The sequence below is a fragment of the Benincasa hispida genome, chromosome 6, assembly GCF_027475165.1.
Source record: "Benincasa hispida cultivar pf3 chromosome 6, pf3_genome.v1.1, whole genome shotgun sequence".
Lineage (NCBI taxonomy): Eukaryota > Viridiplantae > Streptophyta > Magnoliopsida > Cucurbitales > Cucurbitaceae > Benincasa > Benincasa hispida.
In genome coordinates, this window is record NC_143483.1 from 47,063,024 (window position 1) to 47,086,615 (window position 23,592).

The 23,592-nt window shown below is 32.8% G+C and overlaps 2 protein-coding genes across 4 annotated transcripts; one reads left to right on the forward strand and one right to left on the reverse strand.

Annotated features, from left to right (window-relative positions):
- Nucleotides 1-14,395: 14,395 nt before the first annotated feature.
- On the forward strand, nucleotides 14,396-17,739 carry LOC120079864 (universal stress protein A-like protein). 3 transcript variants are annotated; one of them, XM_039034311.2, is made up of 5 exons: nucleotides 14,460-14,811; nucleotides 15,167-15,208; nucleotides 15,306-15,412; nucleotides 15,984-16,102; nucleotides 17,500-17,739. In XM_039034311.2, exons 1-5 carry the CDS (start codon nucleotides 14,634-14,636, stop codon nucleotides 17,600-17,602), a joined length of 549 nt encoding a protein of 182 aa, XP_038890239.1. In that variant the 5' UTR covers nucleotides 14,460-14,633; the 3' UTR covers nucleotides 17,603-17,739. The 3 variants fall into 3 exon arrangements, with proteins under 3 accessions (XP_038890240.1, XP_038890239.1, XP_090171052.1); XM_090314926.1 differs by having other exon boundaries at nucleotides 14,509-14,811; nucleotides 15,197-15,208; XM_039034312.2 differs by lacking the exon at nucleotides 15,167-15,208 and having other exon boundaries at nucleotides 14,396-14,811.
- A 2,013-nt stretch (nucleotides 17,740-19,752) lies between these two features.
- CRT1A (calreticulin 1a) lies at nucleotides 19,753-23,308 on the reverse strand. Its single transcript, XM_039034310.2, has 14 exons — nucleotides 23,088-23,308; nucleotides 22,323-22,430; nucleotides 21,989-22,181; nucleotides 21,621-21,879; nucleotides 21,467-21,523; nucleotides 21,320-21,367; nucleotides 21,154-21,240; nucleotides 21,015-21,072; nucleotides 20,851-20,918; nucleotides 20,659-20,754; nucleotides 20,526-20,573; nucleotides 20,367-20,396; nucleotides 20,157-20,264; nucleotides 19,753-20,061 (listed from the first exon to the last, which is right to left on the reverse strand). The coding sequence occupies exons 1-14, from the start codon at nucleotides 23,185-23,187 to the stop codon at nucleotides 20,050-20,052; spliced, it is 1,272 nt and encodes a 423-aa protein (XP_038890238.1). The 5' UTR covers nucleotides 23,188-23,308; the 3' UTR covers nucleotides 19,753-20,049.
- Nucleotides 23,309-23,592: the final 284 nt, after the last annotated feature.

Consider the following 23,592-nt stretch of genomic DNA (forward strand, 5'->3'; position numbering starts at 1 on the left):
TGAAACTCACTTATTTCTGCAAGAGCATGCTTTATATTTTGCCAAAATTAATGAATTAAAGTGCTTAAATGATCTTTGTTACTTCCGCGGTTGCTGATACAATCCTACATTTTTAGGGTTTTCTATTGATTGTATATGATACAATAAAAAAAACGTTTAATTTAATTGAAATTAACGAAATTGGAAAATCAATTGATATTTAAATTATGATTTAAATATAAAATTGATTTATTGGTGATATTGATATTTTATTAATTTAATATTAGATATAATTTTAACTAAAAAGTTTGATTTAAAAATCAATTAAAATTAGTTTTATTTAAATTAACTATTTTGAATTAATTTTATAAAATTAATTTAATCAAATGATTTTTTAAATCATTTTAGGTTAGTGGATTTTTCCAATTTTTGGGAAAAATCCACTAACCACATTATGTTGGATAGTCACCAAAATCCATTTCTAGTTGATGATGATCTTCAAGTTGGAGCTGCTCTTCATGCAACCATGTACATTTGCATGAATTCTACCTATAAATAGAAGCTCCATGCATGAAGAACAAAAAAACATTATGAGTTATACTTGCTGAAGTAATAACCAGAAAACTCTACATACCCCTCTCTTGTTCTTCATCAATTCAACTTGATTTAAGTGTTTTCACCACACGTTCCAGCTTGAGCATAGTAGAGAAGATCTTGGTGGTAGTCCTTTTGAAGTTTCAAGCTCTATCTTGGTGAATTTCAGCTGAATTTGCGAAGAAAATCTTCAAAGGTAATTTGTGTTTCAAACCCTTTTATGAATATCATATGAATAGCATGCTTAAAACTCAAATTAAATGTAGTTTAAGTGCTCATTGATTTTGTAATCTTCCGTTGCATGATATATCATTCCTTCAATCGATACCAGAGCATGATTTAAGTGCTTAACTATTGTTAATTTCAGTTTGGTGGGTGCTTTTTCATGAATTGCATGAAATAGTATGCTGATATAGTTTTTCTAGTGTTTTAACATTTTAATCCTTTCAATTATGTTGTTTCTCTTGTAATTGGCTTTTGTTTGATGGGACTTAATGTAAGTTTAAGAGTCTATAATTCATATAGAATCATTAGAAGTTGAAATTAGAATGTAATTGAAGAAAGAAGTGAAGGAGGCCGAGCTGTAGTTTTCTAGTTCTTCAGCTACTATTTGAATTTCCAACGAGATTGGACCAAGTTCGAGCGAGATTTTGAATCAAGGTTGAGCGAGATTCTAATGGAAGTCCTAGCGAGATTTCAAGTTCAAACCAGATTTCAAGCAAGGAGCGAGATTCTGATGGTTTGAGCGAGATTTCAATGAGCCAGCGAGAGATCAAGTTTTGAGCAAGATTTCAACCGACAGAGAGAGATCAATATTGAGCCAGATTTCAACATGGAGCGAGATCATGTTAAAACCAAGCGAGATCTCGGTCCATCAGCAAGATCCGGCTTATCCAAGCGAGATTCTTAAACCGGTTTAAGAAGATTGACTAGTTTAACCGATTTTCTTCAAACTTGACTCGGTTCATTCTCAAAATTGTTTTGATTGGCCTGGTTTAGGTGGTTCACATCTGGTTCAAGTAATTTTGGGTCCGGTTTGGAGCTGTTCGAGTGGTCAAGAAGCGGTTTGGAGCTATCATCAGTTTTTTTGTTGTTGTAATACATAGGTTTTTGTTTACTTAAAAATGCCAAAACTAAAAACTGTATCAGTATGTGTTTAATTATTTATGCATGTAATGTATGTTATAATTAAAAAAAAAAAATCTTGTACATGCATACAGTATGCCATGTAGATTTAAAATCCCATCGTAGGAAGCATGTTACATGCATTGAAAGTATGTTAAATTGTTATGATATATAGTATGCATGTTTAGGGTTCCTTTTAATATAAATGTTATATTAAATGCCTTTGATGAATGTTGTGGATGTTTAGCATGTCTAATTTTTGTAAGTTGTTATAAAATGTAATTAGACTTTAAAATCCATAACGAAGATACACCATGCTCACTTAGGTTAACAACCAGTTTTAAACTGTTAAAATAAGATTGTTACCTTATAAAATTTTGTTATAAACTCAAAATCAGTTCATAAACCTGTCTAAGGCTGGGGGTACTTAAGTTGACGATATATATAACACCTTCTATCTTGGGATTATGACCGAAAGATTGAGCGTTGTTAACTGATTTTATGAGCTTGTGTGAGCGATGTAAGGTTTAAAACTAGTTTAAACGCTTAGACATCGTGGGTTTTATCCAAATATAAATGCTATACTTGGATAAAAATGATATAAACTTAGGTTATTTAAAAAGTTAGCCGTTTTTAACCTAAGTAAATAGATACTCAAACATTAGAACACTTCAGTAGGAGATTAATAATATATTTGATATATAGTTATTAGCTCTCACATCCTTAAGAGTTCACACCGTGAGATCCATGCTCGGCTTCGTGTCGCTTTTACCGCGACTACTCCTGTAACAACCCGACCCCTAGGACTTAAGTTAGGCCGTTACTAAATACATGCATGCATGGAACTTAAAACGACACTTTTTTATGGTGAAATAAATGCTAAATAAGTAAGGTAAGTGCAAAAGACTTTCATTAAATCCAAATATTAAAAACAACAATAGGGTACCCATAAATCATAAATGATAATAAATAAGTCTGAAAACGATTCTTAATAGTAAGTTTCAAACATCAAAACTGAAAGTTAAGAAAAACATGAAAAGAAATCTAAATCTCATGAGCGAAAGCATAAAACTAGTCCCAGTGGCTTGATCACAAATTCCGCTTGTCCATCGCCGGTGCATCTCTACCCTTACCTGAAACAAAAATATGAGAAAGAATGAGTATAAAATACTCAGTAAGTAACCCCACTACTGGGGTCAGGTTAGACATCTATGTCCTCTAGATGCCTACCTCTGGTGGAACATATAAACTGTCCTAGTCCTCATGGGACACATCCATACATGAAAAACTGAGTTCTATCCTACTGTAGCTAAATATGCCCACTACCTCTGGTGAATCCCAAAGGAAACACAATCTAGTGAATCCCAAAGGAAACACAAACTGGTGAATCCCGAAGGAAACACAATATTTGGTGAATCCTGAAGGAAACACAATATCTGGTGAATCCCGAAGGAAACACAATATCTGGTGAATCCCGAAGGAAACAAAAACTGGTGAATCTCAAAGGAAACACAAACTGGTGAATCCCGAAGGAAACACAAACTGGTGGGCATTCTAACTAATCAGTAAAATCACTATCACAATCTCGGACATCACAATCTCAACATGATTCTATAACATACATATACATCTCATCATCATGATTCTACAATATACATATAAATTTCTTCATCATAGCTTTACAACATATGTATGCATCTCATCCTCCTCAGATTCAGCAGGATCTCTAATAAAAATAATATACTCAAATCAAACTAGTATTCAAACATCTCTATGCGCAACTAGCCTTTTAAACTCTCATATCAGCAAGGCATACATAAACATCAAACTATCAATATATCCTCAGTAAATCATATTTGTCAATTCCTGACTCCAATCATTTCAAACCTCAGTCAATGAAGGCAAACATAAATATCATGCTAACTAATAATCCTAAATAAATCATAATTATCATTGTCGGGCACTAGGGCAGTTCCAGTAGTAAGATTAATTACCTCGACTTGGTAAAAAAACGCAGAAAAAAAATCTCCTTAGAACTTCTTTAGCACACTTGAATCAACCTAAAGTTGTGGCTTGGTCCAAGACAAATTCCAATACTCAATTTAATTATCCAATCGATCTTCACCAATTTTCTGCAAAACAAAATGGTATCTAGCTTGATGGTCAATGCCTCAAAACTTACAAACCTTGAATTCATGATTTTCCTCAAAATTCCGGCAAAGATCGAAGCAATGGCGGGCGACGGCGCGTCACTTGTGGCTGCCATAGATAGGCAGTGTGCGTTGCTGTCGGACGGCATAAATTGTTTAGGCTAGCAGCTGGTAGTGAGGGTCTTGTATGAGGAGGGTTTGCGAGAGTGGGAGAGAAGGGGAATTTCTAGTTTACAGATTTTATTCAGCAGTGATTACGAACCAACCAGAGCTTCAAACAACGATCCAACCGTTCAAAATGAAATTCTATATGTCTCGAATAGACTGACCAAATTTGAGTACGATCCAACAGTTCAAACTTTGGTAATCAACAATTTTGCGAAAGATATCGCTGAAAAACCAAATTGCTTTCTCCTCAATTTTCTTTTCACTCCCATTTAATTTCGAAAAAATCTCAATTCTTTTATTTTTTCTAAATTTTGAAAAGATAAATAAAATATTTTATCACAATATCTCCAAAATCTCCTAAGATTCTATTAAATTTAGAAATCAATTAACTTTTCAAATTATCTTAATTTAGGCTTCAAAAACCAAAATTAAAGGGCATAAGATCCATCAATTTGATACAAATTAAATCCTTCCAAATATTTAAATCAATTCAAAATCACATGAAATTAATTATCTTCTTCTTCTTTTCTTTCTTTTTTTTTTTTTTTTAAGATGGCCCTAAAATCCAAAATCAAAGGGAAGCAAAATTCAATATTTTCAAGATAATCAGTTCGAATATCTAATCAATTAAATTCAATTTAACAAATAAATTTTTTTCAATTATTTCAATTTAACCCCAATTTTTCAAATGAAAAGGAAATTTAAACTCAATAATTTTAGATAATTAACTTAAATTTTCCTAAAATTCGGGATGTTACAACTCCATTCGGAAGGTGTTTGCATGGGTCAATAACAAGGTAAATGGGGGAAGTAGTTCATAGTAAGTGGGTGAAGGAAATGTGTCAATATTGTCCTATGGTCTGCTCCATTAGTTTGAACTATGTTGCGCTTGTTGTTATTTTTAGGCGACACTAGCTAATCGTTAACCACGGCGATCCCCAGGAAGGGTTGTAACATAGGATTCGGAATAATCCAAGCTCCAGTAACGAATAGGGTCTTATAGTTCCGTCTTGTGTACTGTCTTCCATCTCAAGGGCATATTCATACTGTTTTATAGGATCTGAAAATGGCAAGTCACACTTACAAGAATTATTAATTGTTAGTAAAGATCTTGACCGAAAACAATAACCAAAAGAACTATAGGAGTAAATAGTTATTCTTATATAGTATTTGGTCAAGAATTTTCTTGCTTCAGTGAAAGAATTGTTTATTGCCCCACTGTGGCAACTGTTTTAAATCATTAAAGTATCGTAGCAAATAAATAAATATTTATTGGGTACTATATTAATTTTGCTAAAATTTGGATTTATATGCATAAAATTTAATATAATTTTTCAGCAATTTCGAATTCAATTATACAACTGCTAGCTTCCGATAATTTAACGGTGAAGGATATTCAAACTGAAAATCCAACATCAATACGATATTAGTTGTGGATGATTTGAGGTTTGTGTTGACGGATGAATGTCTTCCGATTCCCAATACAACAGCGAACCGAAATATTCGGGACATCTATGATCGGTGGGTTAGGGCTAATGAAAAAGTTCGAGCCTACATCTTAACAAGTATATCAGATGTACTTAATAAGAAACATGAGGTAATATCCACCGCCCATAAGATAATGGCGTCACTTCAGGAGATGTTCAGGTAACCATCATCCTCTGTTCGACATGAAGCCATTAAGTATGTCTATAGTACTCGCATGAAAGATGGTTCCAACATTAGAGAACATGTTCTCGATATGATGGCCCATTTTAATGTTGCTGAGGCTCATGGGGTGGTGATAGATGAGATAAGTCAAGTAAGTATGATATTAGAATCTCTCCCAGAGAGTTATCAGCCTTTCAGAACCAATGTTGTTATGAACAAAATTACTTATAATTTGACCACATTGTTGAACGAGTTACAGACATATCAGTCTATGATGAAACTTAAGAAAAAAAAAAGTAAATATTATTTCCAAATCTAAGAAGTTTTTTAAGAGGTCGATGATTGGAACAAGACCCACTGATAACAAGAAGTCTGCTCCCTCTTCTTCAAAAGACAAATTTGTACAAATGAAGAAAGGTAAAGGGAATAAGAAAACCACTGCTAAGAAAAACAAAAACAAAAACAAGACTCCCAAAGGAAAGTGTTTCCATTGCGAGATGATGGACACTAGAAGCATAACTGCCCAAAATATTTGGTGAAAAAGAAAGCGGAAAGGGTGAAACAAGGTAAATCAGATTTACTAGTAGTTGAAATATGTCTAGTGGAGAATACTCACCTAACTTGGATGTTAGATTCAGGCATCACTAATCATGTTTGCATTTTTCTACAAGAAACTAGTTCTTGGAGAGAACTTTCTGAGCAGGAAATGACTTTCAAGGTGGGAACGGGTGAAGTCATTTTAGCTCATGCAGTGGGAGATGTCAAGCTATTTTTTGGAGAGTCTTTCATCTTACTTAGGAATGTGTATTATGTACCTAGGATGAAAAGAAACTTAATCTCCATTTCCTGTCTGCTAGAAAATATATACATAATATCTTTTGAATCTAATGAAGTGTTTTTGTTTTTCAAGAGGTGTTCATATTTTTTCTGCAAGACTAAAAAATAACTTGTACATATTAAAACCAACTGAAGCAAAGGTCATTCTAAATGTAGAGATGTTTAAAACGGCTGAGACTCAAAATAAAAAATAGAAAATTTCTCCTAACACATATCTTTGGCACCTCAGACTTGGTCATATTAATCTCAACAGAATTGAGAGAATAGTAAAAACCGGTCACCTAAGTCAGTTAGAAGATAGCTCTTTACCTCCATGTGAAACATGTCTTGAGGGAAAAATGACAAAAAGATATTTTTCTGACAAAGGTCTTCGTGCCAAAGAGCCTCTTGAACTTATACATTCAGACCTATGTGGTCCGATGAGTGTAAAACACGAGGAGGCTATCAATATTTTGTCAGTTTTATTGATGATTACTCAAGATATGGTTGTATTTACTTAATTAGTCACAAGTCTAAAACTCTTGAAAATTTCAAAGAATTTAAGACCAAGACAGAAAAGTTGTTAAGTAAAAGAATTAAAACACTTCGATCTGATCGAGGTGGTGAGTATATAGATTTACAGTTCCAGAACTATCTAGTAGATCATGGAATTCAATCCTCCCAGCTCACAGCACCTGGAACACCATAACAAAACGGTGTTGCAGAAAGGAGAAATCGAATCTTGTTAGACATGGTCCGATCAATGATGAGTTATGTTCAGTTACCTCAATCCTTTTGGGGATATACAGTGCAGATTGCAGTATTTATTCTAAACATTGTTCCTTCAAAAAGTGTTTCAAAAACATCATATGAATTATGGAAAGGACGCAAAACTAGTTTACGTCATTTCCGTATTTGGGGTTGTCCAACACATGTGTTGGTACAAAATCCTAAGAAACTGGAAATACGTTCGAAATTATGCCTCTTTGTAGGATACTCTAAAGAAACAAAAGGAGGGTCGTTCTATGATCCCCAAGAAGACAAAGTGTTTGTATCGACAAATGCTACATTCTTTGAATAATATCATATAAAAAATCATCTATCTCGCAGTAAACTAATATTGCAAGAAATGACCAAAGATGCTATAGAAACATCAACAAGAGTTGTTGATCAAGCTGGTCCATCAACAACTGTTGTTGTCCCGTCACGTCTGTCTCAAGAGTTGAGTATGCCTCGACGTAGTGGGAGGATTATTCAACAACCTGAATGCTATATGGGTTTAACATAAACTCAAAACATCATACATGATGATGGATTAGAGGATCCCTTAACCTTTAAAAAGGCAATGGAAGATGTTGACAAGGAACAATGGATAAAAGCCATGGACGTTGAAATGGAGTCTATGTACTTCAACTCTGTTTGGAAGCTAGTAGATCAACCACATGGGGTTAAATCTATAGGTTGTAAATGGATCTACAAAAGAAAACAAGACCAAACTGGCAAGGTGTAAACCTATGAAGCCAGACTTGTGGTAAAAGGTTTTACCTAAAGAGAAGAGGTTAATTATGAAGAAACTTTTTTTTTCCTGTTGCCATGATAAAATAAATTAGAATACTTCTATCCATTTTCACATATTATGACTATGAAATATGGAAAATGGATGTCAAGACAGCTTTTTTGAATGACCATCTTGATGAAAGTTTTTTATGTCTCAACCAGAAGGGTTCATCGAACAAGGATAGAAACATAAAGTCTGTAAGCTTAAACGATCCATTTATGGGTTAAAACAAGCTTCAAGATCTTGGAATATAAGATTTGATACTGCAATCAAATCTTATGGCTTTGAGCAGAATGTTGATGAACCTTGTGTATACAAGAAGATAGTCAACAAGACTGTAGCATTCTTAGTTCTTTATGTTGATGATATCTTGCTCATTGGGAATGAGGCAAGCTTCCTTGCTGATGTAAAGAGATGGTTAGCAACACAGTTCTAAATGAAATATTTGGGTGATTCTCAATACGTTCTAGGAATACAAATCTTTCAAAATTGAAAGAATAGAACCGTAACACTATCTCAGGCATCTTATATTGACAAGATGTTATCAAGATATAATAAGCAAAATTCTGAGAAAGGTATGCTACCTTTTAGACATGGAATTCATTTTTCAAAGGAAAAGTGTCTTAGGACACCTCGAGATGTTGAAGAAATGACAAGAGTTCATATGTATTTGCAGTTGAGAGTTTGATGTACGCAATGTTATGTACACGTCCTGACATATGCTTTGAAGTTGGAATCGTCAGTAGGTTCCAATCCAATCCAGGACACAGTCATTGGACTGCTGTCAAAAACATCCTCAAGTATCTAAGGAGAACGAGGGACTATATACTTGTGTATAGACCTAAGGATTTGATCCTTATCGGATACACTGATTCTGATTTCCAGACTGACGTGGATTCAAGGAAATCTACTTCAGGATCAATTTTCACTTTCAATAGAGGAGTTATAGTATGGAGAAGCATTAAGCAAAGTTGTATCGCTGACTCCACAGTGGAAGAAAAATATGTAGCCGCATGTGAAGCCGCTAAAGAAGCAGTATGGCTACGCAAATTCTTGGCTGACTTGGAAGTTGTTCCAGATATGCACCTGCCTATCACACTGTATTGTGACAATAATGGTGTTGTTGCCAACTTGAAAGAACCAAGGAGTCACAAACGTGAAAAACATATTGAGAGAAAGTACCATCTCATCATAGAGATAGTACACAAAGAAGACGTGATCGTCACGAAGATAGCCTCTGAAGACAACCTTTCTGATCCATTTACGAAGGTCCTCTTGACTAAAGTGTTCGAAGGCCACTTATGTTAGGGTTGATGCCCTAAAGTCTCGTGTCCTATAGTTTGTAAATAGTTTGTACCAATGCTTGTGATGTATAATATATGATATTTTACTTAACTTCTTGATTTTGCTCAGTTGAATGTTTTATTTGCTTTACCACAAACCAATAAATCTTAAATCCCTGGTTGTCTGTATGTAACTTAAGCATGTATGTGGTGACATACAAGTGGATCATGTCTTAAGTGATAACCAATATGGTTTGTAGTATATGGATATAGGAGAGAAACCTTATCCTGGTAACGCTACGAATGTGACTCGCTTTGTGGAATGGTCACAAGTGTTGTGACTTGTCACAGATGATCTAATCCTGATCATTCGTGTAGGGGACATGCAAGTGGGGGCATCCTATACAAAGAGTTTGTATGAAATCTGACCCCGAAGTGTTAACGTCTCATTATATAACATCGTTCATGATAGAAACTTCACTTCACTAGGATGACTATAGGTAACATGACCTCAATCCTAAGTGAGTTGGGAACTCCTACCATTGAGGGCGGTTCTTTGATTTGCATGGGTGCGAGTGGCCAGACCGCTGACTGAAACCTACCACTTTGGGGATTCGTCTGATTTGGGAGCTGTGAACTCAGTTACACAAGATGGAATTCACTCCTTCCCCAAAGTAGGGGCAAGTAGATAGATAGCTCCCTTAAGGGTTGATTCTAGGGCTTGAGCGATGTGGTGCCACATACCTTCTCTTAGCTCGAGAGGTGTTCACACATAGTTGGACTATGTTGTATTGTTCATTAAAGGGATCAGTGGTATTTAAGGAGTGAGATGTAAATACAAGGGTAAAATGGTAAATTGGTCCAACTGTACTTATGAGCATCTGTGAAGGGTCATCGTACTCATGATTGGTTATATCCAATGGACACAAAAATATATCTATGGTAAGAAGAGTTCAATTATTGGTCTTTAGTGGAATGTCTGGTAGTTAACGGATGGTGGATCTCGTGGCTAAAGAGTTTAGTCAGCTATTCACGTACCGTTAGAGCTTCGAGCCATAGGTTCATAAGGTTCCCTTGGTAGCTTAGATAAAGTTGAGAATCAGTTTTTGAGTCAGTTTGAAATGTTCAAATTGACAAGAGGGAGTTTGATTATATATGATATAATTGAACTGGTTAATTATATATGATATGATAGACTAAATGTATGATATACATTATTTTGGAGGAAATTGAATATAAATATGATTTATATCAAGTAGAGGAGAAAATACTATAGTAGATATATGATATCAAACCATAGGTTAAGAATATAATATAATTATATTCATTATTTAATTAATTAGGCGGTTATGAGATAATTGGTCGAGAATTTCTTCGGAATCGTGCGAAAGTGGGAAGTTTGAATTCAGTTCTTGTAACTGAAGAATAAAATGAAAATTGTTTTCATTTTTTACATACACACAAAAAGATCCGAAAAATCTCTCACGATGTGTTTCTATACGATCACATAGCATTGAGAGCCTATACGATAGTACCCATCTTCCTAAACGATCGCACACCCGCGCACTAAACGATCGCCCACGATTTCTAAACGATCGCTTACTTTTTCTACACAATCGCTTAGCGCGCTGAGTAGACCTAAACGATCGATTAGCTATACCTACACGATCGTATACCTTTTTCTAAACGACAAGCACCCGACTATACGATAGTCTTCTACTATCTCGCACTTGCTCGTTTGTTCAACACGATCGTTTTTTCCTCCTCCCTCTACCAATTCCATCAAAGTCCACCCTTTGGATTGTCACTCCGAGAATACCGATGGCTTCTAGTGGTGGTGTCGGCCCTGATTGTTGTTGGTTCGTGTACTGCGGAATGTGTAGACGACCGTGGTGTTGTTAGGCAACTGTTTGCTGGGCGATAAGAAGCATGGAGGAGTTCGCTTCCATTGGACTAAGTTTGATTGAAGATTGTCTTCAATTGGTACATTTACTCAGTCTTTATATATTTTATTTTTTAAAGCATGCCAGTAATTAGAGTTACAATGCATATTTGTATGGTAGAAGGTATGTGTGGTAATTCTATCACAATGAAATCAGAAAGATCCGCATATGCTCATGGATATTCTTGTTTAAGATTTTTTTCACCTAGTTAGACTAGGAGTCTGAGCAATGTAATCTAAGGCAAGTGGGAGAATATTTATGGTATTAGAGATGCCCTAGTTTATTGTATTTCCCCTTTATGTTTCTTAACATTTTATTGTATATATTTGTTCTCATTGGAGTTTTAGTCCAAGTGGGAGATTATTGGGAATGTCATAAAACCCGCAGTTCGTAAATTTTGTGTTAAACATTCTATTTATCAATAAAATATTATTGAGTATCTTACTCAATACAGTTGTTGATTTTGCATTCTATTATGGAAATCCAATAAACATATTCATGGTTATAGTATGAATACTTTAACTTTATATGGAGACATAAACAAGATCAAGTTAATAGTATATAGCCTAAATGGTCTATAAGTATATGAATGAAATTAGGTATCTCATTCTGGTAATACTATTGGATGCGGCCCATTTTGTATAGGTAATACAAATGATGTAATCCCCAGATCATTCATGTAGAGACATGTGAATAGGGGTATCCACTCTGTCTCCATTAGATATAACTAGTCAACAATGCGACGACCCTTCACAAATTGCTCGTAAGTACAGTTGGGCCAAAATTATCGTTTTGCCCCTGTAGTTACATCTAACTCCTTAAATACCACTGAAACAATAGGTCAGAGTCCAGCTATGACCAAACCCCTCTCAGGCCAAGAGAGAGGGTGTGGCACCATATTGTTTAAGCCCCGGAATCAGTCCTTAAGGAAATAATTTATCTATTTACCCCAACATTAGGAAAAGAGTGAGTAGTTGTGTTCCCAACTCCCCAATCAGATGGATCCCCAAAATGGTAGGCATATTGAGTTGGCGATCTGGCCACTCTCACCCATGCAAATCAATGGACTGCCTTCATAGGTAGGTGTTCACAACTCACTCAAGATTCAGGTCATGTCACCTATGATCATCCTGGTGAAATGTAATTCTCTATTATTAACGATATTATATAATGAGACTATTCATTTCGTGGTTTGATCCTATATAAACCCTTTTTGTATAGAACACCCCCGCTCACATGTCTCTACATGAATGATCAGGATCGGATCATTTGTAGAACTTTGCAACATCTACAAAACAGGTCGTATTCGTAGTGTAACTAGGATAAGGTACCTAGCCTCATCCATCTACTACAGACCATTTAGGTTATCACTTAAACATGATCCAACTGTATGTCTCTACGTACATGTTTAAGCTACAGAAGATAACCTTGCTGTTAGTTTATAGGTTTTGTGGGTTAATGCTATTACATGTCAAATAAAATACATCAAATTTTATTAAATAAATCAATTGTTTGTACATTATAATTATAAACTATAGGACCCACGAGATTTAGGGCATCAACCCCAACAGTATGTTGTTGTTGAATGTATTGTTTTTTTTTTCTTCTTGTCGTCCTCTGTTCTTAGATATCTTCTGATCATTTTCATTTATTTAAAAGTGAGGATGATGGAAAAACACACACACACACAGATATATATAACTTTCTTAATGGTATGTTTCTCCACCTTTCTCCCAATCCCACATTTCTCTCCATTCTCTCTCTTGAACTAACCAAATTTTATTATAAACTCTTAATATTAATCAAACTTGAATATAAAAAATTTCTATTTATTATTTGCAAAAATATTAGAGTTCTACTTTTTACATTAAATTTACCATAACTTATAAATTAAGATAAATACATAAATTTTAGAAGTAATTTATAGACATGAATAAAACATACAACTAAATCATTCCATTCCCACATAAATTTCATAAATAAAATCTTTGTATCAAAACTTCTCCATTCGCACCTAAATTAAATTCTCTCGCCACTTACACATAAATATCATAAATAAGCCATATAAAAATTTAAAATTTTAGTAGTTTTATAATTTTTACAACAAAGACATAAAAAACCAATGAAATTATTATCATTTAATTATTGGATATGAGATTAATTATCATTTAATTATTGGATATGAAAAGGTTTAGAATTTCAAAAAAAAATTGTAACCTCTCCTTTTCCCTTTTTTTTTTCCCCCCATAATACAACCTCTTCCTTTTCTAGCATTATAATTCTTCTACTCATTTCCATCAACATTTTGTGAATTTTTCTCTTGTTCATTTTTATATTTTTCTTATTTGTTTTTAAGGTTATCCCTTTCAATTTTGATGAAGTAGAGTTGTTTAACTTCAAACTTGTGATAGATAAATCAATTTTTAAATTTTTTTAAAGTTATATAATACAAAAACCACGATTTCCTCCTTAATAATTGCTACTTTTGTTAATTAAAAATTTATTAAAAATATATAATTAATTAAGTTTCACAATTTTTTATCACTTTTAAAATTAAATTTAAATTTTCAATTCATACTTAATTTTCATTCATTAATAAAAATTAACATAAAAAAATTAATGAAAAATGAAGTAAAAAATAGTAAAATCTTAAAATCTAAGGACCAGATTGAAACAAAATTCAAATCTTATTGATAAAATTATAATATTTTTAAACTTATGAATTAAATCGAAACAAAACTCAAAACTTAAAATTAAATATGTAAATTATAAAATCTAAGAACAAAATAAAAACTAGATCTAAAACCACCAAAAATATATATTTTTTCCATTTAAAAAAACTCCGTATAATAGGAAAAAAAAAACATGGTATATTTACATGTATGTTTTTAGGAGAGATAGTAAGTAGGCAACCACGTGGCAGACATTAATTATATATATATTTTTAAAAGATAAAAGAGATAGATAAGTTCGAAATTTGAATTAATCCAAAAGAATAAATCAAAGTGGGGTCCATTTCAATATTCCTCAACCAGCTTATAGCGTTTAAATAATAAATTAATAATATGTAAATATCTCTTCTTTTTTAAAAACAAATAAATACAAAAAAAATGGCCCACAGATTTATCTTTTTCCAGACCCAAAAAACCGGAACCCCAAACCCAAAACCGGCAATGGTTTTTCATGTTTACTTAAAAAAAAAAAAAGAAAAAAGAAATTTTAACTTGTCTCCCTCTTTCTCTGCTATAAATATCGCCGGTGGTTTGGACTCTGATAAGCAAACTGCCTACATCGCTTGTAGAACTGAGAATTTGCAACCGTTTTTGGAGATACCATATTGGCCGTTGGATAATTGTCCGATCATCAGATGGGTGACGTGTCAGAACGTGAGAGGAAGATCCTTGTGGCCGTCGATGAAGGGGAGGAGAGCTTGTACGCGCTGTCTTGGTGTTTGAAGAATGTAATTTCTCAAAATTCCAAAGATACCCTTATCCTCCTCTACGCCCGACCACCTCGTCCCATTTATACCGCCTTGGATGGCACAGGTTCGTCAATTTAGATCCATCAACACACACTTTTTCTTTACCAACTTATCAAGCCAAGCTTTTGTCTTTTGTTTTTTGTTTTTTTGTTTTTTCTTAATTTTTTAGGATTTGCATTTTTGTTAGGTAAAATAATTTATTTTTTTACTCAAATTCTAAAATCAAAATTAAATTTTTTTTTTTTTTTTTTTTAGTTTTCGAAACTTTAACTTGATTTTATATATACCTCAACAATACTTGTATCAAATAATTAAAGCGGACTAAATGGTTACTTATTTAGTTAGAATAAATTGTTGCATACTTTTATGGTTAAAAATAATTTTTTAACCATTCAAATTTGTATGAAATAAATTATTAGATGATGGATTTCAAACTTTGCATCCAACAGAAGAACGATCAGGTTGATAAGTTTTTTCTTTTTCTTTTTCTTTTTTTTTTTTCTTTTTTCTTTTTATCGGTTCAGGTTGTTTTGGTAATTTTACATTTTCTTTTTGTAGGGTATTTGTTTTCTGCGGATATAATGGCCACGTTGGATAGGTATAGTTATGACGTGGCAGAGGCCGTGGTGGAGAAGGCCAAGAGGCTATGTAAGGATCTAAACAATGTGAGTCCCTTCTTCTTTTTCCCTAATTTGTTCATGTTCAATGTCTTATTTTTAATATTATTTTTATACCAAAACTATTTAATATGTCTATAGTTTAAAATTTTAAGTGAAAATATTGTTGTGCTCAAAATTCGACAAAAAAAAAAAAAAATTAGAAATACATCGAAATGAAAGATATTGTTCAATTGATATTCTTTTTCTTGAGATTTATTTTTTAAGATATTTTATGAGTTTTTTTTTTTTTTTGGACAAATATCCATTTATATTCTAAATTGATAATTTTATCGATTTAAATTTATTTAAATTTTGAACATTGAAAGGTATATCAATTTATATAATTTTTTTAATTTAGTTGAAAAATACAATGCTGATATATTGATTTAGAAGTTTTATTAGGATTATATGTGAAACGGTGGATAGATTTCTATAAATGGCAATTTAATGAAATTAACGATTGATTCACTTATTTATTTAAGTTTAAAGGTTAAATTGGAATAAATTCATATTTGTGTCTGTTTTTTAAACTTTATAAAAAAAGTGTAAATGAGAAAAATGAGATTGTGACAAACAGGTGAAAGTGGAGAGTCGAGTGGAAAGTGGAGATGCAAGGGATGTGATATGTCAAATGGTGGAGAAATTGGGTGCTGACGTGTTGGTTATGGGTAGCCATGGCTATGGTCCAATCAAAAGGTGACTATTAACACCATTCTTTTTTTCCTTTTTTTTTTTTCTTCTTCATCTCAAAAGTTTGAATTTTACAAAGAAACCTTGGAATTTAGATATATTGGGTAACTATTTTCTTTTTTGTGTTTTTTTTAAATTAAATTTATTTTTTTAATCTATTTTTTATCAATAATTTAAAAAATTGAGAGAATTTTCAATAATAGAAAAATAAGAAAAACTATTTATACAAAATAGTAAAATTTTAATCTTTTGTGATTGAGGCCGATAGAAATCTTCTTTTTTAAATAATTTGACATTTTTTTATCGGTAAAAATATTTTTTTAAAAAAAGTAGTTTTTAAAATTTTTTGTTTTTAGAATTTGGCTAAGAATTCGATCATTGGACTTTTGCATTTCTAGAATGAATTTTTAAAAACCAAAAATATGAAATGAGATGGTTACTAAACCGAGTCTTAGTAATATAAATAGTGTTTATGTCTTTTTTTTTTAAAAAAAAAAAATAAAATAATTGTGTTTACAATTATCTGGTTGTTAGTTGATAAAATCAAAACTAGATCATTGTGTGTTGAAGACTTTTAGTATACTTATAACTTTTCAATCTAAAATAACTAGAATATCTTATCTTCTTTGTAAGCCAGCTTGAGCTTGTACTGGGATAAAGGTCACAGATTGATTGCAAGTTATTTTCAACCTATTTTGGTGGTTATTTAGATTTAAAAAATTAAATTTATAAATACTACTTTTAAAAAATCATTTAAATTTTAGGAACTAAAAAAAATAATTTTTCTTTTGAGTACTTAACTAAAAATTTAAGGGTTTTTTTTTTTAATCAAGGGTGTTTGATTATGGGAAGAAAACAAATATAAATTTTAAAAACAGAAAATTAAAAATAAATTATTATCAAATGGGACTGTTGTTTTTAAAAACTTGTTTTGTTTTTGAAATTTTACAAAGAAGTCAAACATTTATTTAAGAAAGGTGAAATTCATAGAGATGATAAATTATTTTCAAACCGAGCTAAAAGAAAATATTTTCAAATTTTGCATAATGTTAACAAAAGTCTACCCAAAGATTATGTGTCACACATTGGTCTATGAGATATCTTTAAAGAATTAAATTATAAGTTTTGTTCCTCGATTTATAAATCTGGATAGAACCGATCTTATTCTTAAAAGTGTCAATAATTTTTAAATTTTTTGTCGATCAAGGTGTAACAGTCCGAACCTCTCATTTTAAAATAAGAGAGTACAAAATTAATGCATCTAACTTATCTATTAGAACTAAATTTGATTTTTTTTTTTTTTCTTAATATTTGAGACTAAATTTTAAAGTTTGTAATAGGGATGCAATGGAAAATATTAAGGTTAAGCACTAAAATATGTTTTGAACTTCAAAATTTTGCAGGGCATTTATTGGGAGTGTGAGCAACCATTGTGCAAAGAGTGTGAAGTGCCCTGTTTTGATTGTAAAGAAGCCCAAAAACTCAACACCACCTTCTTCAAATTAATAAATTTCTTTCCATTTCTCTCTTTTATTTTCTTCCCCTCTCATTTTGTATAAACTTTTTTCTTTTTAATTTATAATATATGTGAAGTTTGTGTAACTATAAATTATCAGAGAAATTAAAATTATTGATTTACATAATCATTTCAGTCGACTAGTAAATGACAATAAAAATTAATATTGATATGAGTATAATTCAACTCATATATATAATATGAACTTTCGATAAAAAAGAAAAAAAAATTAGTTGTTTGAATTATGATGAATGTTTAAAATTAATTTATTACTATTAAATAAAAGATAGATAAGTCAAAGCGAGTATAGTTGGTTGAAATGAAAGAACAATAATATTAATTACAAATGTTATTAGATTTTGTGTTACTAATATAGAGTTATGGAACATAATTGAACTAAAAAATTATTAATCCCTGAATTTTAAGTCTAATTCTATTTTGGTTTCTAAAGTTTCTAAATTTAGAGTTTCAATTTTGAATATCATAAAGTGATTTTCTATAAGAGATTTCAAAAATTATTTTTGGATAAAGAAGCTGAAAATCCAAGGCCTTTATCAAGATAGATTTGTTGAAGAACTAATCATCAACCTCAACTTTCCTTAACAAAATCCATCATTATACTCCTCAAATGTTGCTGGGATGAACACCACAGTTCCATTTTCAACTATCCAAATTTCATCCTTTCTCCTACTCCTCAAAATGATTAGATTTTTTTATTGTTCAAAAGTTTTTTAAGGAGTTATTCAAAGTCGTTGAATCTTATATTTTGTCTAAGACCAATTTTGACTAATTTGTGACTACTAGATTTTTCACATTATTCTGAATTTGCTTGATAGCTAGTTTCTGCGGAGACCCATGGTTGTCAAATTATCTTAAAATTCCAGATCAAATAAGTTATGAGATAAAATAGAGTCTTCTTATAAGAGAGCTTATTATTTGTTATAAAAGAAAGTTTGTAACTCATTTTATATAGTGGAATTCTTCGATCCTTATCCATGATTTTTACCTTATTTTGTTTAGGGGTTTTCCATTATTATTATTCTCAAATTATTTTAGCTGCAATCTCACTCTATTCGATAGATGTTCTACTTATATATCCAAGTAATTTGTGGATTCATCTAACAATAAAACGTAAGGTTTAACATGGAAATTGAGGTAGATACAACTTTAGCATTTTACCCACTAAATAACTTGGCAATGAGAGTAAGATGATTGTGACTTAGCAGTCCGAATTCCACGAACAACCTCCTTTTTACTCAGATCATCTAGATTAGGATAAAGATGGACCAAGTTGATAAAACTGTTTATTCTCTCTACTTGTGAATGTAGGATAAGGTAACATAGGAAACCACGTAAATCTATTTTGATAAAACTGTTTCTTCTCTCCACTTGTCCACAAAAACAGTTTTGTTCTGGTTCCTTATATTTTTGTGGTCAACAAAGTTCTATGAGTACCCTCCCAGTCTACAATTTCCAACTCCGACGAAGTTCACCTTTAGTCGGTACCAAATCACCTAAAAGGAGATTCAAGAAAGTAGATTTCCCTGGCCCCTACTCCATTAAGTGAGGCCAACAATGGCAACCATATAAACTCCCACATGAACATTAGAAAGCCTATAATCTTCTCTCTTTGGATAGCCAAGCCAAAGTAGACATCAGGCAACTGTAATAACCACCGTTAGACTCGTTTCACTATTTTAAACTGTTGTTACTATTTAGCACTATTATGACAATACTCTAATCGAAACAATATCAAAGAAAAATATCAACGTCCTTGAATATTCCCAACAAGCATAAGATCTTATCACAAATACCTTAATTGGCAAGTACTTTAAAAATGATATAATGTTTTTCCCTCTTTATTCTGTAGCAGGTTATATTCCTTTCAAACTCACCATTAATTTCAAGGTCCACTATTTATGGATCAATACTGATACTGCATATAGATTTCTGAGCTCCACAAACCACAAATAGTAAAAGTTTGTCCTTCAAATCATCTATTAAATTCCGCTGTTTAAAGTCGTGGCAAAGGTTGTTTTGTTAGGTGCTCAAGAAAATGCTTTTAGATGGCCAAAAAGTGCTTTAAACTACAAATCATATAATAATCAAAGTCCAAAGAGATAATGAGAGAAGTTAAAAATTAGGGATCCAAACAAGAGAATATAATATTTTTGCAAGAGAACTCAATTTAAAATCCAGCACAGAACCCCACATCGATTCATAAAATTGTCCTATTTTTTTCTTATCTCTTTTCCTAATGGCGGCTGAAACAAAAACTGAAATTATAAGCAAATCAGTCATTCATTTCATGCATGAAAGCAAATCAAGAAGACTGTTTCTTTTCTGCAAGGGATAATTCTACACCTAGAAAAACAAAAACAAAAAACAAAGGGGGACAAAGGGAAAATTTCTTCAAGCGAACTCCACCTCTTCTCCCTTACAGTTCATCCTGAACGCAATAAAATCATCAATTGTAAGGTCAGAACGCATAAATTCGGATTGTAAATTATTCAATAGGAAATAAAGAAGGGGAAAAAACCCTACATGTTTGTCGTCATCCTTGTCCTCACCATCATCGTCCTTTTTGTCCAAATCTGCCTCTACGTCAGAGTCATCTGCATCCTCTGATTTGTCTTCGTCTTCATCCTCGACCTAGTAGAAAGAAAGCATACATCATCAAAATTATATCACAGAGGAAATCATCTTCAAAGTTGTAGTTTTCAAGACGGGAAGATTCTCTTTATGATTACTTACATCTGATTCAGCTGGATCATTCTTGGCTTCCTAGTGAATGAAACAAAATCAACAGTTAAATGGACATTCCAAAAGAACTTCTCGAAAAGGATTTATATTAAAGAATTCCAATTCAGGACAGAATGTTTTAAGTTAAATAGTTAGAAACAAAAAAGTTACCTCCTCTTCTCTTTTCTTCTCTGCCACCTCAAATGCAGCTTTCTCCACCTTAAAAGATACATGAAATTCAATCAAAATCAAGTAGATAAAATACGGGGAAAGAAAGGCAACTGCAAGAAAGTTTAAAATGTACCTCCTTGTGCTTGCCCCATGTTTCTTCGGCAACCTTCTTGGCGTATTCTGGATCGTCAGTAATCAAGACATTGTCGAACAAGGTGCCAGATTTCACCTGATTTCCAATCATTTGGACCATTAATGTATTATGAAGGCATAAACAAGATATATAAACAGAAATGTTTGTGAAGAAAAATGAGGGAAGTTGTACCTGCCACAACTCAATACCAACATATTTCAAGTTGGGGTAAACATAGAGCTCGGGGTCATCCTTAAAGTCTGCAAAGAGATCAAGATAATCAGCAACAAAGTTATTAAACAGAATAATGATTGTCAAAATACAGCTGAGATTTAATAATATCAATTGAAACCAACCTGGGTTGTCAATCAATGGTGCCTTCCATTTCCCCTTGTAGTTAGGGTTCTTAATTTTCTGAAAAGAACAAGGATAATATTTAAAATCTTCCAACAGAAAATAGAAAGCTAGCATCAAGCAAAAACAACATAAACCAACCTTAGGCTCCCATGGGCCTTTGTATTCAGGATTGGGAATGGTTGGGGCCACCCATTCACCATCTTCCTCATCATCCCAGTCTTGGGGCTGAAACAGGTAGCTTGGCTCATTAATAACAGAGATTATCCTTAAAGAGATGGCTAAAAGGGAAATTTTCAATAGCTACCTTAGTGGCATCAGGATCCGTTATCTCTTTAGGGATGTCATCATACCCCTGTTACACAAAACAAGTGAATTTCAGAATACATATACTCAAGATATATGTTACAAATTTCGCTACCAGGCAGGATCTAGATAACTAGGGCATCATTACCTCTGGCTTCTTATCTTCTGGATCAGGAATGTACTCTTTGTCATCCCAATCCTCAGGCTGCAAGTAATCATACATAAAGACATCAATAAAAATCCACAACGTCAAACGTCATTGTAAAATGGCTTCCTCATTACTGTGCTCATTGAGTCCTTACCTTCTTGGCTTCGGGATCCTTGATCTTCTTTGGAGGGAGGAGGCTCCAATCACTGTACAAACTACCTGTTTGCTTCTCTACATTGTCGATGAGGATGCTGTAAGTTGCATCAGGACGAATGACAAAGGTGTAAACATGAGTGAGTTGGTCAGTCTCACAGGGAACTTCCTTCTTGATCAAGTGATTAGTGTTGTTATAGTTGAGAATAGCATGCACTTTCTTGGTACTGTAGCCACAGATATCTGGGCCAAACATGATGCTGCAGGGAATAAATAACACATAATCATAAAGAAAGTTGTACATTATTTATAATACATAATAAAAAATAAATGAATTAAAATCGACACTTCTCTGAGTTCAGTATTAACCTGTAAGGAGTTTCACCACCGAATTTCTTCTGATCAACCTCACCACTAAGTAACTTCATGTATCCACCTCCACAATCAAGCTTCTGTTCGTGCTTGACGGAAAATTGGAAAACAAGAATGTTATCTTTGTTGCTGAATTCAGGGAACTCGGCTGAAATAGCATAGAATCTGTAATCTTCGCTAGTTTGGATACCTATGACATCCAAAGAAAAGAGCAATTAAATATTCGAAACCATTCAAACATAGGTATGCACCCCACTAGTACATACGGGAAGTCTCAATAATAAGGAAAATTAAAACTAATGTTAAACAATTGACTCAATAAGAGCTTTACCTTTGTCATTAGCATCTCCGTGCCATTTTCCAGAGGTGTAGTTCCATTCTCCCGCTAAACTTTCGTCTCTTTTCCAGTCGGATTTAACCCACCTCTTCTCCCATCCATCTTCAATATTACCAACACAGTCAGAATTCGAAATCAAACCAAACCAAATAGCAACTGCTGATAAATCGATATAGATACAACGGAAGACATTTGAGACAACAAGTTCAACACAAGTTTCATATTCTAAAACCTCTGGAAATGTATCAGAGAGTGACGATCAAAACAAATTTCATCGATTAAATACCATAACAACAGTTGGCGTCTAGTCGACCCAAGGAAACAACAATATCCTAACAACATCCAGCACCAAAATTTCGCTTAAGATCATTTCGAAAGGTAAATCATTACAATGCATCACAATTCAGTATATCAAAAGCCTTAATCAAAGAGCACCAAAATTATCAACATACATCAGATTAAAAAAAAAATCAAAGCATTTCGTGATTCTAAAACGATGAAACACAAATAAACGAAACGGATCTATGCTGAACAGTCTACATTGTAACCTGAACATCAATTTTTCACACAAACACATTTAGATCAGTAACAGATCGAACAAAGCAACCGATCCAACGCAATAAAACAAATTCAACTTGAACAGTCTAAACACACATTCTATATTCATTAACGTATGAAAATGCACGCAAATTAATGAACCAAAAACAATGGATCTGGAAATTATACAAAACAAAGCGGAGTAAGAGAACGATATCATACCATCAAAACGCTCCTCGAAAAACACCTTAGCCGAAGCGATAGCAACGAGAGATAGAAGGATCAAGGAAAGTAAATTAGGATTTCGAACCCTAAACGCCATGGCTTCAAGCTTTACAAAGCTTCTCTGCGAGAGAGAGAGAGTTAGGAAAGGAGAAACGAACTGGCGAAGTTGGGGGAACGAAATGAGAAGCACTGGGGACTATATAGGGAGTCGACGTCATAAATTTCACAATGGATCTTGAAAATTAATTAAAAAGAAAATATATTCTGACGTGGACATATTAGCCAATAGAAAGATACCAACTAGACGCTTGTGATACGTGGCGTTTTTTTATTGGTGACTACACGAATTGTTAGGGGTTTTTATTGGACGTTACACGTGTGTAGAGTTGGAATTGATTTCATTGGACTGATCTATATGACTTGGTAAAGGGTTGAAGATTGACACGTGGAGATATTTTAGTGGGTATTTTTAAAAAGAAATGTGTAGTGGTGTTGCACTGGA

Excerpts from the sequence above, each read along its gene's own strand:
- CRT1A (XM_039034310.2), bottom strand. The coding sequence starts at position 23,187 with ATGGCGTTTAGGGTTCGAAATCCTAATTTACTTTCCTTGATCCTTCTA. Across the intron at positions 21,368-21,466 it reads CAGAAGATAAGAAGCCAGAG|GGGTATGATGACATCCCTAA; the intron begins GTAATGATGCCC and ends TTTGTGTAACAG. Across the intron at positions 20,397-20,525 it reads AGAAGAAAAGAGAAGAGGAG|GAAGCCAAGAATGATCCAGC; the intron begins GTAACTTTTTTG and ends TTCATTCACTAG.
- LOC120079864 (XM_039034311.2), top strand. The coding sequence starts at position 14,634 with ATGGGTGACGTGTCAGAACGTGAGAGGAAGATCCTTGTGGCCGTCGAT. Across the intron at positions 15,209-15,305 it reads TCCAACAGAAGAACGATCAG|GGTATTTGTTTTCTGCGGAT; the intron begins GTTGATAAGTTT and ends TTCTTTTTGTAG. Across the intron at positions 15,413-15,983 it reads TATGTAAGGATCTAAACAAT|GTGAAAGTGGAGAGTCGAGT; the intron begins GTGAGTCCCTTC and ends TGTGACAAACAG.